Here is a 13,127-nt window from a genome sequence, read left to right as displayed (position 1 = left end):
TTTATCCATACAAGTTACTTGAGGGCAAGAACTGTATAAATTTCATCTTTATCTCTCCTGAACATAATAGGTGCTCACTTAACCAACCAACTGAAAAAGCATTTTGACAGGCTGCCTTTAATGCTATTAATCAGTGGAATTTTTGCTTTCTTTCAGTATTTAGGTTCTATGCTGATTAAAGAACTTCGAGGGACAGAATCAACACAAGATGCATGTGCCAAAATGAGGGTAAGTCATCCATCCTTTTCTGTAGAGAAGCCAGAATACTAAATGCTTGTGTAGAAAGTTAAAACTTCTGAAATCTGAGTTACATAACTACAAAGGTACTAAAATTGCACTGGCCACTTAGGGCCATCCCTACCTACTGAAGTCTTTCTAATGTTGACCTGAGAGCTTCTTTGCATTTGTTCGTAGACTAAAAACTTCTTAAGGAGAAGGGCTACCCATTCATGGTGCAAAGGGAAGAGCACTGGGGCTTAGACTCAAAGGACCCGAGTTCAAATTCCCAAATCTGCAATTTTGTGACCTTAAACAAATCTTTTTTCTCCTTTAGGCCTCAGTTTCCTTCTCTATAAAATGAGGCTCCTATGGTTCCTTCCAATATTGACTTCAGGTCTATGGTGTAAGATCATATGTTACAAGGCCAGTTTAATGCACAACTGGTTCTGAAGTCAGAAGAGACGAGTTCAAATTTCCCCTTTGATGCTTGCTACCTTTGTGATTTTGAGTAAGTCAACTTAACCTCAAAGAGACTCAGTTTTTTTATCTGAAAATTGAGGGGGTTGAATTCCAGCTCTAGATTTATGAAATTATGAATGTACCATTTTAATAAGCCATTAGTTTGGTTTTTCTACAAATTCCAATTTTGAATAAATTATATGTATATAAACAAGCTTCGTGAATCTGATTTACATCTGGAAGAGATCAAAGGCCATCTAAACCAACCCCTAATTTTACATATAAAGAAAATTTGCCCCAAATCACAGATTTGGGAATTTGAACCCGGGTCCTTCGACTCTAAGCCCCAGTGCTCTTCCCTTTGCCCCTTAAATACCTTCTCTTTACATGTGATGTGATGGATTTACTATTGCTTTTCCTTCTATAGCAGAAAGATCAAGGGAACCTACATCAGAGAGGTGCCCTGTTGTGGGCTCAACTGTATTTTGGCTTTCTTAATAGAAGAACTTTCCCACCGGGAGAATTATAGGTCAAAATATCCATAAATATATACTTTTAGCCTGCTGCTGTGACTTTGATGGAAATAGCCTTGAGCCTGGAGCTTCTCAATGATTATGATCTAATCTTAGCTGGGCCACTCTAGCTGGGTGACTTAGAGCAGGTCACTGGACCTCATCTTCCTTTTCTCTCTAAAATGTGGAGCTTACAGTGGACCATGCTTAAGACCTCTCCCAGTCCTAACTTTGTATTTACATTTCCTTTGTATGACTCATTTCCCCCAAATCAAATATGACTGTCTTAAAGACAGGAGCCAGGTTCTTATTTGTCTCCATAAGCACGTGATGGATGCTTAAGAAATATTTCCTAGGTTTGATTAAATTGAATTCTGTGATTCTAAATATACAGCTAGGTAGAGAGGGCAGAAAACCGGGCGGGGTTCAGACTGCTTTCATCACAAACTGACTCTAAAACCCTGGATACGTCAAAACTTTTCAGTGCTCCCATGCAGTGCTCCACTCAAAAGAGAGAGATAGTTCAATGGTGGCAAGTTCATATTCATATTCAGAAAAATGGGCCAATAATACTTACAGAAGGATCTCTACCAGCTGCATATTGATAGTTTTAATCATATTTTATCATATTTTTATTTATTCTGTTAAGCATTTTCCTCTCTGCGTCATTTTAGGCAGGTCACTAAATCATGGCATCAGGGCAGCTAGGTGGTGCCATAGTAGATGGTGCCCCAGGCCTAAATTAGGGAAGTCTCATCTTGCTAAATTCAAATGCAACCTCAGACACTCACTGGGCAAATCACTTCACTGTGTGCCTCAGTTTCCTCATCTGTAAAATGAACTGGAGAAGAAAATGGCAACCAGTCCAGTATCTTTGCCAAGAAAACCCCACACGGGGTCATAGAGAGTCAGATATAGCTGACAATGACTACATAAAAATTATACCGATATATTTATCGGTTTGACAATCTTCAAGAGTGTTTTGAACCTTCTCGTGTCATGGATAGAATGCTGGACTTGGAATCTTTATGACCTGGATTGAATCCTGCCTTAGCCACTTACCTGCTGGGTCACTCTGGACCTCAGTTTTCTCATCTTCAATTTGAAAGAGTTGGACTTGATGGATCCATTTCAACTTTATTTTTTTTTATTTTAATAGTTTTTATTTACCAGATATATGCATGGGTAATTTTACAACATTGACAATTGCCAGACCTTTTGTTCTAATTTTTGCCCTTCTCCCCCGCCCCTGCAGATAGCAGGTTGACCAATCCATGTTAAATATGTTAAAGTATTCCATTTCAACTTTAAATAGAGTATTTATATTAAGTGCTTACTATGCGCCAGGCACTGCATTTAAGCACTTATGATACAAATATAAGCAATAATACAGACCCTGCCCTGAAGGAATTTATATTCTAAAGAAAACAAGCCCAAAAAGGAAGGTTTAAAAGTTGGGGGAAAGGGGGAGAGATGAGGAAGAGAAAGAGCCTGCATGAGATTTTTAAAAGTCTAAAGAGGCAGAAGCAGAGATGGCCTGAAAACTTATTAAAAATGAAGGTTATTGAGAAACTCACCAGTCAGGGCAGAGATGAAGGGGAGGGATGTATCTTTCAGGGCGAGAGGACCATTGAGTCGGGACCATTTCAATCCATAAACCTTCGAACAAATGAGGAAATGTCTGTACAGTGCTTTGCTGACCTTAAATCACTGTATAAATGTTGACTATTCTTATTATCATTGAAAGAGCAGTTCTGATCCGCATTGCTAAAGGGAGCTTCTTGAGTTCCCTGTGCCAATGAAATCATAGATTCCCAACCAAAAAACCCAGAGGTAAAGCAAAATATAGGTCCATATAGCAAAACCAAATGCCACGACTAATTGATAATATTCTATGGAAATGAGAAACTCGGAATTCTGACCTCCATGCTTTGGGTTTTTCAGTCCTTAACGCTTCCTGATAATTTACACACTGGCCCATGAAAACTTCACATCTCTATTCCATATTCATAACTAAATTAGCTGGCTGCAATCAGATTTGGGGGATCATCGTAATTATTCTAAAAATTCACCATGCACATTGTATATAAAAGACACCAAATCGGTAATTCAGATTTCAATTAATTTTTTGGAATTGAATGCTTCTGAAATCCCTTTCTGATAACAGGAACAAAGAGGTTTTAATGATCTCCATGGAGTAAAATATGGTTAAATACTATTCTGAGGCTGAAATTGAGAGCTTGGGAGCTGCAGCCTGTTTAGAAAGCATTTTTCTGCTCCAGCATGATTTTACTGGTATGCAGTTCTTCACTTTTGTTGTGAGTTGCTTGCATGAAAATAGGGGATCATTTATTGCTTCTTTGACTATTGGCAACTCTTAATTCCACACCTGATTAAACAGGCCTTTCTCACTCACTCATTTTCAGCTTCATCAGATGTTGCAAAAGCTGTGATTTCAATCAATTTGAGAAGGGTTTATTCAGTAGCATTGAGTAGCGACAAGATACAGATGCACAACCCTGCTCACAAGGGGCTTACATTCTGCAGGAGGAAAATACATTTAGGAGCTGAGCTTGTGACTTCATTTGTAGAAGGAACACTTAGTAAGGAAATTCTCCTACTATTGCTAAGTGGTACATGCTGGCAATTTCCAGTCTTAATAGGGCTGTCTAGAGAACTTCAAGATTAGGTGACTTACCCAGAGCCATAAAACCAGTCCATATGAGTGGTTCGATTTCAAACTGAGTTTTTAACTCTCTAACCACTATCTCTCACTGCCTCGTGATACATAAGCAAGCAACCGAGAAGCATTTATTAAGCATCGGCTCTGTGACAAGTACTATGGGTTCAAATGCAAAACAAGAAACAGTCCTTCCTGTTAAGGAGATTGTCAATATAGAATGAGTAAATGCCAAATATATGTGAATATAGATTGACAGATAAGAAAATTGATTTACCCGAACCAAAATACAAATTAATTTCAGAAGGAGGGTAGAACACTTATTCCTGGAGAAATGGGGAACACCTCTGGGAAATGACCCTTTAGTTGAAGCCTTGAAGTGAGCAAGGGCAATATTCCAGTCATGGAGATGGCAAATAGCTTTAGATTTAGCTTTAGCTTTTTTTTTTCTTTGCTACAGTTGCTACCTAGCCTCAGTCACTGAATGGGTACTAGCTACCTCAGTCAGACTGAGACCAAATGTGGCTTCAGATGCTTACTGGCTGTGTGACCTTGGGCTAGTCAATTAACCCTCTTTACCCCAGTTTCCTCATCTGTAAAACAAGCTGGAGAAGGACATGGCAAACCACTCCAGTATCTTTGCCAAGAAAACCCCCCAAATAGTCATGAAGACTTAGACACTGCAGAAAAACAAAAAACAACCCCCCAAAAAAGATTGAAATTTACAAGGATGGCAAAAGGCATGAGCACCCATGTTAATACAGTTAGATTTGGAGTTGAGAATAACCAAGTTCAAATCCTGCCTTGGACATTTCCCTGCTGTGACCCCGAACAATTTAGTTAAGCTCTCGGAGTCTCAGTTTCCCCATCTGAAAAATGGGGACACCAAAAACTGAGCAGATTGTTGTGAGGATCGAATGAGGTAACCATATATAAAGCACTTAGCGAATCTTTGAATACTGGACAAATTTTAGCTATTGTTATTATATAAGCAAAGGTAAGAAGGTGAAGGTGTTCTGGAAATAGTGATCTTTGGTTGGAGTGTCATGAATTATACACAAAAGGGATGATGTGAGAAAGAATTGCAAAGATAGAGAGAGGAATAAGGACCGGATTTGTGGTCTAAGCAACTCCCATTAGCCATGCAGCTCGTACTCTCCCTGAAGTTTATCAGCTTGGAAAGCTGCCTGGGGCCATTGAACGCTTCAGTGTCCAGATCCCATAATCAGCATGTATCAGAGGTAAGACTTGACCTTGGGGCTTTCACCATCCAAGCTTACTTCCATATCCCCTACACCATGATGCTCTTCAAGTTAGGCTGGCGTTCCCTTGTGGAGGACTCTAATCGAGAGTTGGGAAACTCATGGGAAGATTTAAATGCACTAAAAACTCAGGAGGAGCCAATGGTTGGGATAAGGCAGCTAATTTGATTTAAGGAGCACAACAGTCCTGCTATCCATTACCCTAGGCAGATCACACATGGAGGGTTGGGCCCAGATCTGGGCTCTACCTCTTATGGAGGATGTAACCAAGAGAGGAGCACCCAAAGGAGGAATCCAAGCTAGGGGAGGACTTTGAGAGCATATCACATGAGGAGCAACTGAAGGAGCTGAGAGAGACATAATAGCTGTGTTCAAGTGTTTAGAAAAGGCATTTGACAGTCTACCAGGCCCTGGAGGTCAGAACTGGGAATAAGCAATAGGTCAAAATTGAAAATACACACATTTATGTCTCACAATGAAAATCTTTCCAACAATTATATCAGCCCTGAAGTGGTTTGGATAGCCTGGATAATTAGCATCCCCCCCCACACCCTTCGGAGGTCTTCAAGCAAACATTACATGCCCACTTTCTTGACTTCTGAAATATAACAGAATCCTATAGAGATTCCCAGTTTCACATGTAGTCCTTGTAGAATTTTAAATTATTCAGACTAAATCACATTTCAGTTCTGGAGAACAAAAAAAAAAAAAAGTCAATGTGTGAAATTGGGAATCTTCCCTCTATAGAGGAGGGTTGTCTTTCTATTTCAAATCTAACACAGTAGTTCCAGGGCTACCCCGATGGCTATGTCCCTTGTGAATAAAAATGTAATTTCAAAGATGAATCACAGCAATAATCCACAAGAATCCTCATCATGACAAATGCTTATGGAATCATCCACTTCAAGCTGGAAAGGTTGGAGAGGGCAATAAGAGGTTAAGGGAATTGTCTGGATTTTCTATTTTAAGATATGTGAGTTAATTTGAGGTATCCATCAAAAAGATTGGGAAATTAACATTAGCTAAAATAAACAGCTTAGAAGTTCAGAAAAATCCAGTGATTTGCCCAAAGATTATGGGGCTGGACTTAAATCTAATTTGGGTAAGCTTTCTTTGATATTCTGAAATATTACAAAAGTTTGCTTATCCAAGTATTTCAAACAATGAACTGCTTCTTCTCAGAAGAATCAAGAAGAATTATACTCAGAATGTTTAGTAAATTTGATGATGATGGAGTAATTTCCAATTTAATGTAAATGTGCTTCATCATCTATCAATTAGTCTCAACATTAACGGCATCAAGATAATTTTACATTAATTTCTTGGTGTTTTCATTAGGCTTCATTAATTTAATGGACTGAGAATTTGGTATTGGGTTTCATTATTTCTGAATGTACAATCAATAATGTGGTTATTAAGCACAGGCAATTGTGTATAAACACACAGATATCTTTGCATGTATCTATATACATGCATATATGATTTCATTAGCATAGGAAATACCATCTACTAAAGCAGATGAGCAGCCGACTCATTAGAGAGTTGCAGGAATTGGGGGAAAGGATGGTAATGAGAGACAAAATAATTCCCTCAGGGTCACACAGCCAATATGTCAGAGATGGGACTGGAACCCAGGTATTCTGACTCTGAGATTGGCCTCCAATGTCCCATACTTCATTGCCTCAAAGTGTGTGTGAAAACATGTCGGAATTTGGAAGAAAAACCTGGATAGATATTAAATGCAACAAACTCCAGTTAAAAAAATTAACTGAGAAATCAATGTTTTGATGGATGACTTAGAATAATTTGAATCCATTTATGGGTAAATTATGTACATTAAGGAATTTTTTCCAACCTTAAATTTTTGGTTCAACTACGGACAAAAAATTACACAATTATATAAATCCCTTCTGATTCTAATTTTGGGGGAGTTAAAAGACCTTAGGATAATACTAAAAGGTTCATAAAGATTTTGACTCAAAATAGCCGAAAATGAAAATACACCAAGTATTATTATCCTTACTTTGTGCCCAATTCTGTACTAGGCATTGGAGGGCTTACGTGCTATTGCATTGTCCTCAAGTCAAGATTTTTATTAAGAAAAATTACAAATGTATATCTTATCAATAGTCTTACCCTCCTGCAAATATAAAAGTTTAGGAATCTGTTGTTCCAGTCACCTCTGACTCTTTGTGACCTTTTTTTGGAGTTTTCTTAGCAAAAGATACTGGAGTGATTTGCCATTTTCTTCTCCAGCTCATTTTACAGATTTGCAAACTGAGGCAAACAGGGTAAAATGACTTGTCCAGGGTCATTCAGTGAGTAAATGTCTGAGGCCATATTTGAGTTCAGGAAGATGAGCCATCCTGACTCCAAGTCCAGCTTTATGTACTGTAGTACCCCTCAGCTGTCCTTCTTAAGAATTTAGAGTTAGAGTTAGAGTGTATGCTACATAAGTCAGAAAAACTGAGTTAGAATGCTGCTTACTACCTATGTGACACTGTATAAATCATTTAACTTTTCTGGACCTCAGTTTCCTCATCTATCAACTAGGAGAGGCTCCTGATGATCTCCTTTCATTAAAAGAATTCCTGCAGGTTAATTTTATTCAGAAGGGGACATAGACAAGCACAGAAGTTAAATTTGAAACATCCTCTCAAAACCTAAAAGCTCTACCTAGTGAGGACCCAGTTTCATAGATAGTTCTCTTTTTTCTATTCTCTTTTCCATAGGGAAATGCTCTTGTTGATATCTGTCAAGTCTAGAATAATAAATAAAAAGGAAAATTACATTTTCAAAAATAACCACTCTAGTGTGGCAGTCTTTGTATCATCTTCCAAAAGTTTTTGGAAAATTTATCAAATTTTCCACTACCAATCTTAAAGCTCTTTCCCTTTGCTTCCTGTATTTTTTATAATATATGACAGAACATTTTTTAATACATGGTGAATGTCTAGGGAGAATCTGGCCGTTTTTTTGTAGTTTTATATATACTCATGCCCTCCAGTTGGAGAATGAAAAAGGAAATTGAGATTTCCCCAAGATCCAACCAAGTATAATGTTCAAGCCCCAGGTTTAGCTTGCCTTCAGCTCTCATAGTCACGTAGGTATATAACGTTCCCCTTGGCCCACCTTAGCGAAGATTTCTTCTCAACCTCCAGGTAAACATTTAATATTGGTTTTTCTGTCTGTCTTCTCCTGTGATTCATTGCTACACAAATCCCTCTAGGTAGATCTGGGGCAGTACATGAATCTACCAATAAGCAGACCACATATTCAGCCTTGCTCATAAACTCAATATTCATGAATATTGGCCTGGAACTCTGCCCAGGAGGGGAATAGCTATATCCTCTCTTCTGCTCCCTCCCAAACACATTGTTTTCCTTCTACTTTTCTTATAAATTTATATTTTGATTATTCAGTTATCTGGGGTTTTGCCATATAATCCAGAATAGTATATATCCTGAATCTCTCTCCATTGCAAAGTATGGCTTGCTTTCTCAATCTTTAATTTCCCTCCTCTCCAAACATCTGTTTCCAAACTTAGCACTTACATCTTTCTATCCATCACTTGCCTAGATGTTTTCCCTGTCTCTACAGAGAGCTGCCCAGAATCATTTGTAGACCATCACTCACTTTGGCAGGGAAGCAGGCAGTTAATTAATGTCCTCCTTACTCCTTCTTCTCCTTGTCTTTCTCCTCTTCCTCAGAGCCTATGGCTTTTTCCCCTTCTCTCTTTCAAAGGATTTCAAAAGGAGCCCCTTCCCAATTGCAAATCCTCTATCCTAAGAAAAGAAAGATTCCATTCAGGTTTCCCAGGTCAGTGCAAGTAAGACTGTTACCAAGAAATGTGTTGCTCTCTCTGCCTATTCTCTCCCTGGTTGCACATACTTATTATCCTAGATGCATTGATGGATCAGGGGTTATTAGGGGGCTTGAAAAAGCCATATGTCTCCAAAGTGCCCATTAAATTACAGAACCCCACTTAGATTGAGCCATAATGATACCAGATGTGTCTAAGTAATTTCAGTCTGTATTTCATTAGGGGAACACTAACTTTGCCTCTAACCCCAACACTAGGTGGAGGAAAAGCTTAGGGTGATAATAGTTGACTTCTACTATTTGAAAAACTGTCACTTAGAAAAGAAATTAGATTTGTTTTCCTGATATTTAGACTGCCAGAGAAGCATGACAGGTTAATTCATAAATAGCCATATAGGAATAAAAATTTCAAAATAATATGATATTTCTGCCCCTCTTTCAGAAAGACCTCTAGAGAAATTATTAAAAAGAAATAACCAAAGAACTTAGTAAAAAGGAAATTATCAATATGGGAGAAGTAGGGAACATCATATTTTTAAAATGCAAATAAAACACAAGAAATTGAGTATATAATTAAGCATAAAGATGGCTGTAATACATGCTTATCAATTAGCATAGGCTAATAAATTTAGGAATTTGAATTTGAAAAATAAAAATTATTTAAATCAATACACATTCACTAAGTATATATTAAATACTTATACTTTCTATATACAATATAATTATATAGTAATTACTATATATCTGTAATTCTAAACCCTGAAGATATGAAGAAAGGCAAATATATGGTCCTTACCTTCAAGTTATTTATATTCTGATGGTGAAGAGCACATGCAGACAGCTATATACATATAAGATAATGTCAATTCCAATTAATCTGTTAACCAGCTGATTACTCCCAATATATAACGCACACAATATATAACACACACAGCCCAGATAGAATCACATGGGAAACTCTTTAAAATTTCAAAGGCCATTTTTTTAGCTATACAAACTATTTCTAAATAGTAGAGGTTATTATATATTGGATTACTTGCCATCTAGGGGTGGGGGAAGAAGGGAAATTAGAACACAAGGTTTTGCAAGGGTCAGTGTTGAAAAATTATCCTTGCATATGTTTTGAAAATAAAAAGTTTCAATTTAAAAAATTATTAAGACATAATTTTAAAAAATAATAATAAAGTTAATTTTTATAAAGCAAATATGACCTTGAATCTAAAATCTGATAGGGACAGCACTGAAAAAGAAAATTATAGGATAAACTAATTAATGAATATATAGAGAGAACTACTAAACAAAATAAAGTATTACATTTTTAAAAAAAAAAGTCATTCACCATGATCAAGTATGAGTTATACCAGAAATGTAAGGGTGGTTTAAAATTAAGAAAATGATCATATTGCAAGTGCATAAAATCTATTCAGTAGTATTATTGTAATACTTACAAAATACTTACAAAGAGTAAGAAACAGAAATGAATTTGAACTAGGGTTCCTTAAAACTAAAGAAAGTAACTTTTCCACTGTATCTCGCTACCTCCTGAGTATTATTCATAAAGGCTCAAAAGTTATTTTAAAAATAATCCTCTTTATAACAAGAAAATGACTATTCTACTTAATCTCTTCAATTAAGAATTTACTAAGTGTCTTCTATATGCAAAATTCTATGTTAGACACTAGAGATATAAGGATGAAAATAACTCAGCCTATACCCTCAAAGAGTTCACAATCTAATGGAGGAATGAATTTTATATGCTTGCAAAAATATATGTGCTACAAGGTAGGATATATTAAAGGTACAGTAGGAATTGATGGAAGTTATTAAGGGCAATTTGAAGAGAAAGAAATCACTTTCAACTACAGACATCAAAGATATGACTCCCGAGGTGGATATTGAAGAAAGAAAAGGATTCCATTAGCAGATATCTAATTAAGTCACCTAGATATGTTTATCCTCTATTAAAGTAACTATAAAACTGCATTAATAGAAATGAAAGGAAAAACAAATAAATAAAAGGGAAACTAATGCTTCTATTGTTGATTACTATAGTTAAAATTTTCACAAATTCTAAATTGTCATAGATGGAATACCAATAAAAATGTCAATAGGCTTCCTTATATAGCTATTACTAAAGTTACCTTGAAAATAGAGTTTGTAGTAAACTATTGAAAAAAATTAGGTACCAATCATTTAAGAAACGATTGAACAAATTGTGGAATCTTATTGTGCTAGAAGAAATGATGGGTATGACCAATCCAGAGAATTATAGAAGAGCTGTATGAACTGATGCAGAGTGAAATGAACAAAACTAAGACAAATATTTACAAAATGACCATAGTAATAATGAGGAGGGGGAACTCTAAAAACTCACAACTCCGACTAAAACAACCATGACTTCAAAAGACTTCATATAAAGCATGCTCCCAACTTCTTCAAAGAACAGTGATGAATTATAGATTCATAATGAAACACATACTCAAACATAGTCATTATATTGATTTACTTTTGCTGGTTTATGCATATTTGTTAATTATTAGTAATAAACATGGAAAAGCATCAATAAAATGTTTTTGCAATGCAAAGTAAAAAAAAGCAGAAGGAAATATCAATGAAATCAAAACTTGATATGTATTACTTTTCAAAACTATATAATAGTTCACAGTTTTTTATATAAGGCTTTTTGGGTTAAAATAAGACAAAAGAAAAATTAATATGCAAGAATTTTGAGAATTCATTTAGAATTAAGACAAAGAAGATAGACTTTGCCCTAGAGTTCAGAATACATCATAAATCAGTTCTTGACAAAACAAACAAAAACTAAATAGAGAATTAGAGCAAAGATCTTATCAATAAAGGGAGTAATGTAAAAAAAGTAAAATAAGAAGCCAACATTGATTGAAAAACCTCTGGAAAATACAAAATTATGAAAGGAGTCATTGTTAAATGAATGTTATTGAGGAAACGTATGTTAACGAGGATAGCCCCACCTTCAACTAGGAAATAAAATAAATTCTAGCTATGTAAGACTCAAATATAAGAAGTTCAAAAACAAATTAAAGGTTTTCAATTGTAGAGATGAATTTTTTCTACTAAACAAATAAAAGAAACTATAATCGGTTTGAAGGGAGAAAGAAGGAAGTTTAGAAAATAGAATAAACCAAAAAGCAAATGAATGTGAAATATTTTCTTCAGATGACTGCAGTTTTTAAATCTTTTGTTTTTTATGTCTGACAAATAGCTATTAGCTATCATTTTGTATAAAGATATATAATATGGAGAATTTTAGTTTTAGCAAATTAAATGTGATAAATTAAGGGAGTAGGTGGCAAGTTTCCCACTGTGTTATTTGAGTTCGTATTGTTTAGCAACTAACAGCTATATTGGTTTTAAAAATTATATCAAAATAAAGGGATAATGCTTTATTTTATGTAAATTTAATTAATAAAAATGTTTGAATCACATAGAATGAAAAACTATGTTATGAAATAGATAGATTGAATTATCCTTAAAAAATTTTCTGAACAACAAAATGTTGTAAAAATATCAATCAAGATTTATTAGACACCTACTATGTGTTTGGCTTTATAAGTGGTAGGGATGAAATGACCAAAGTAAGACAGCCCCTATCTTCAAGGAAATTACAGGAAAAATAATAGAATAGGAAATCTTTGGCAGCCAGGTAAGAAACAACAATTTAAATTTTACAGGTAGTGAAGAACTACATAGATACTGAATTCTTATTGAACAAATATTTTAAAAATGAATACACAATTTACATAAGAGAATACACCTATTAGAGGAAGTTACTTGGAAATTTTTTCAACTTGATAACTAAGAACATTTAAATTTAAATTAGGTGGCGCAGTGGATAGAGCACCAGCCCTGAAGTCAGGAAGACCTGAGTTCAAATGTGACCTCAGACACTTAATACTTCCTGGCTGTGTGACCCTGGGCAAGTCACTTAACCCCAATTGCCTCAGGGAAAAAAATTAAATTAAGTAATTAAAATTAATTAAGTAATAAATTAAGTAATTAATTAAGTTAATTAAGTAAGTAATTAAGTAATAAATTAAGTAATTAAATTAAGTAATTAAAAATTAAGTAATAATTCCCAAAAAAGGAAACTTTCTCTACCAATCAGATTGAGCATCTGTTTTGCAACTCTTAGTC

The 13,127-nt window shown here is 35.3% G+C and overlaps 1 protein-coding gene across 19 annotated transcripts in view; it reads left to right on the top strand.

Moving 5' to 3' along the window:
• ANKS1B (ankyrin repeat and sterile alpha motif domain containing 1B) overlaps positions 1-13,127 on the top strand; it is a 1,348,742-nt gene that overhangs the window by 1,261,397 nt on the left and 74,218 nt on the right. For all 19 annotated transcript variants that reach the window (XM_074267164.1, XM_074267169.1, XM_074267161.1 and 16 more), the window contains one exon: positions 157-228. In XM_074267164.1, the coding sequence (XP_074123265.1) occupies positions 157-228 (72 nt within the window). The remainder of the gene's footprint in view (positions 1-156; positions 229-13,127) is intronic.

The sequence above is a fragment of the Sminthopsis crassicaudata genome, chromosome 5, assembly GCF_048593235.1.
Source record: "Sminthopsis crassicaudata isolate SCR6 chromosome 5, ASM4859323v1, whole genome shotgun sequence".
Classification (NCBI taxonomy): domain Eukaryota; kingdom Metazoa; phylum Chordata; class Mammalia; order Dasyuromorphia; family Dasyuridae; genus Sminthopsis; species Sminthopsis crassicaudata.
This window is presented reverse-complemented; position numbering and strand designations above follow the sequence as displayed.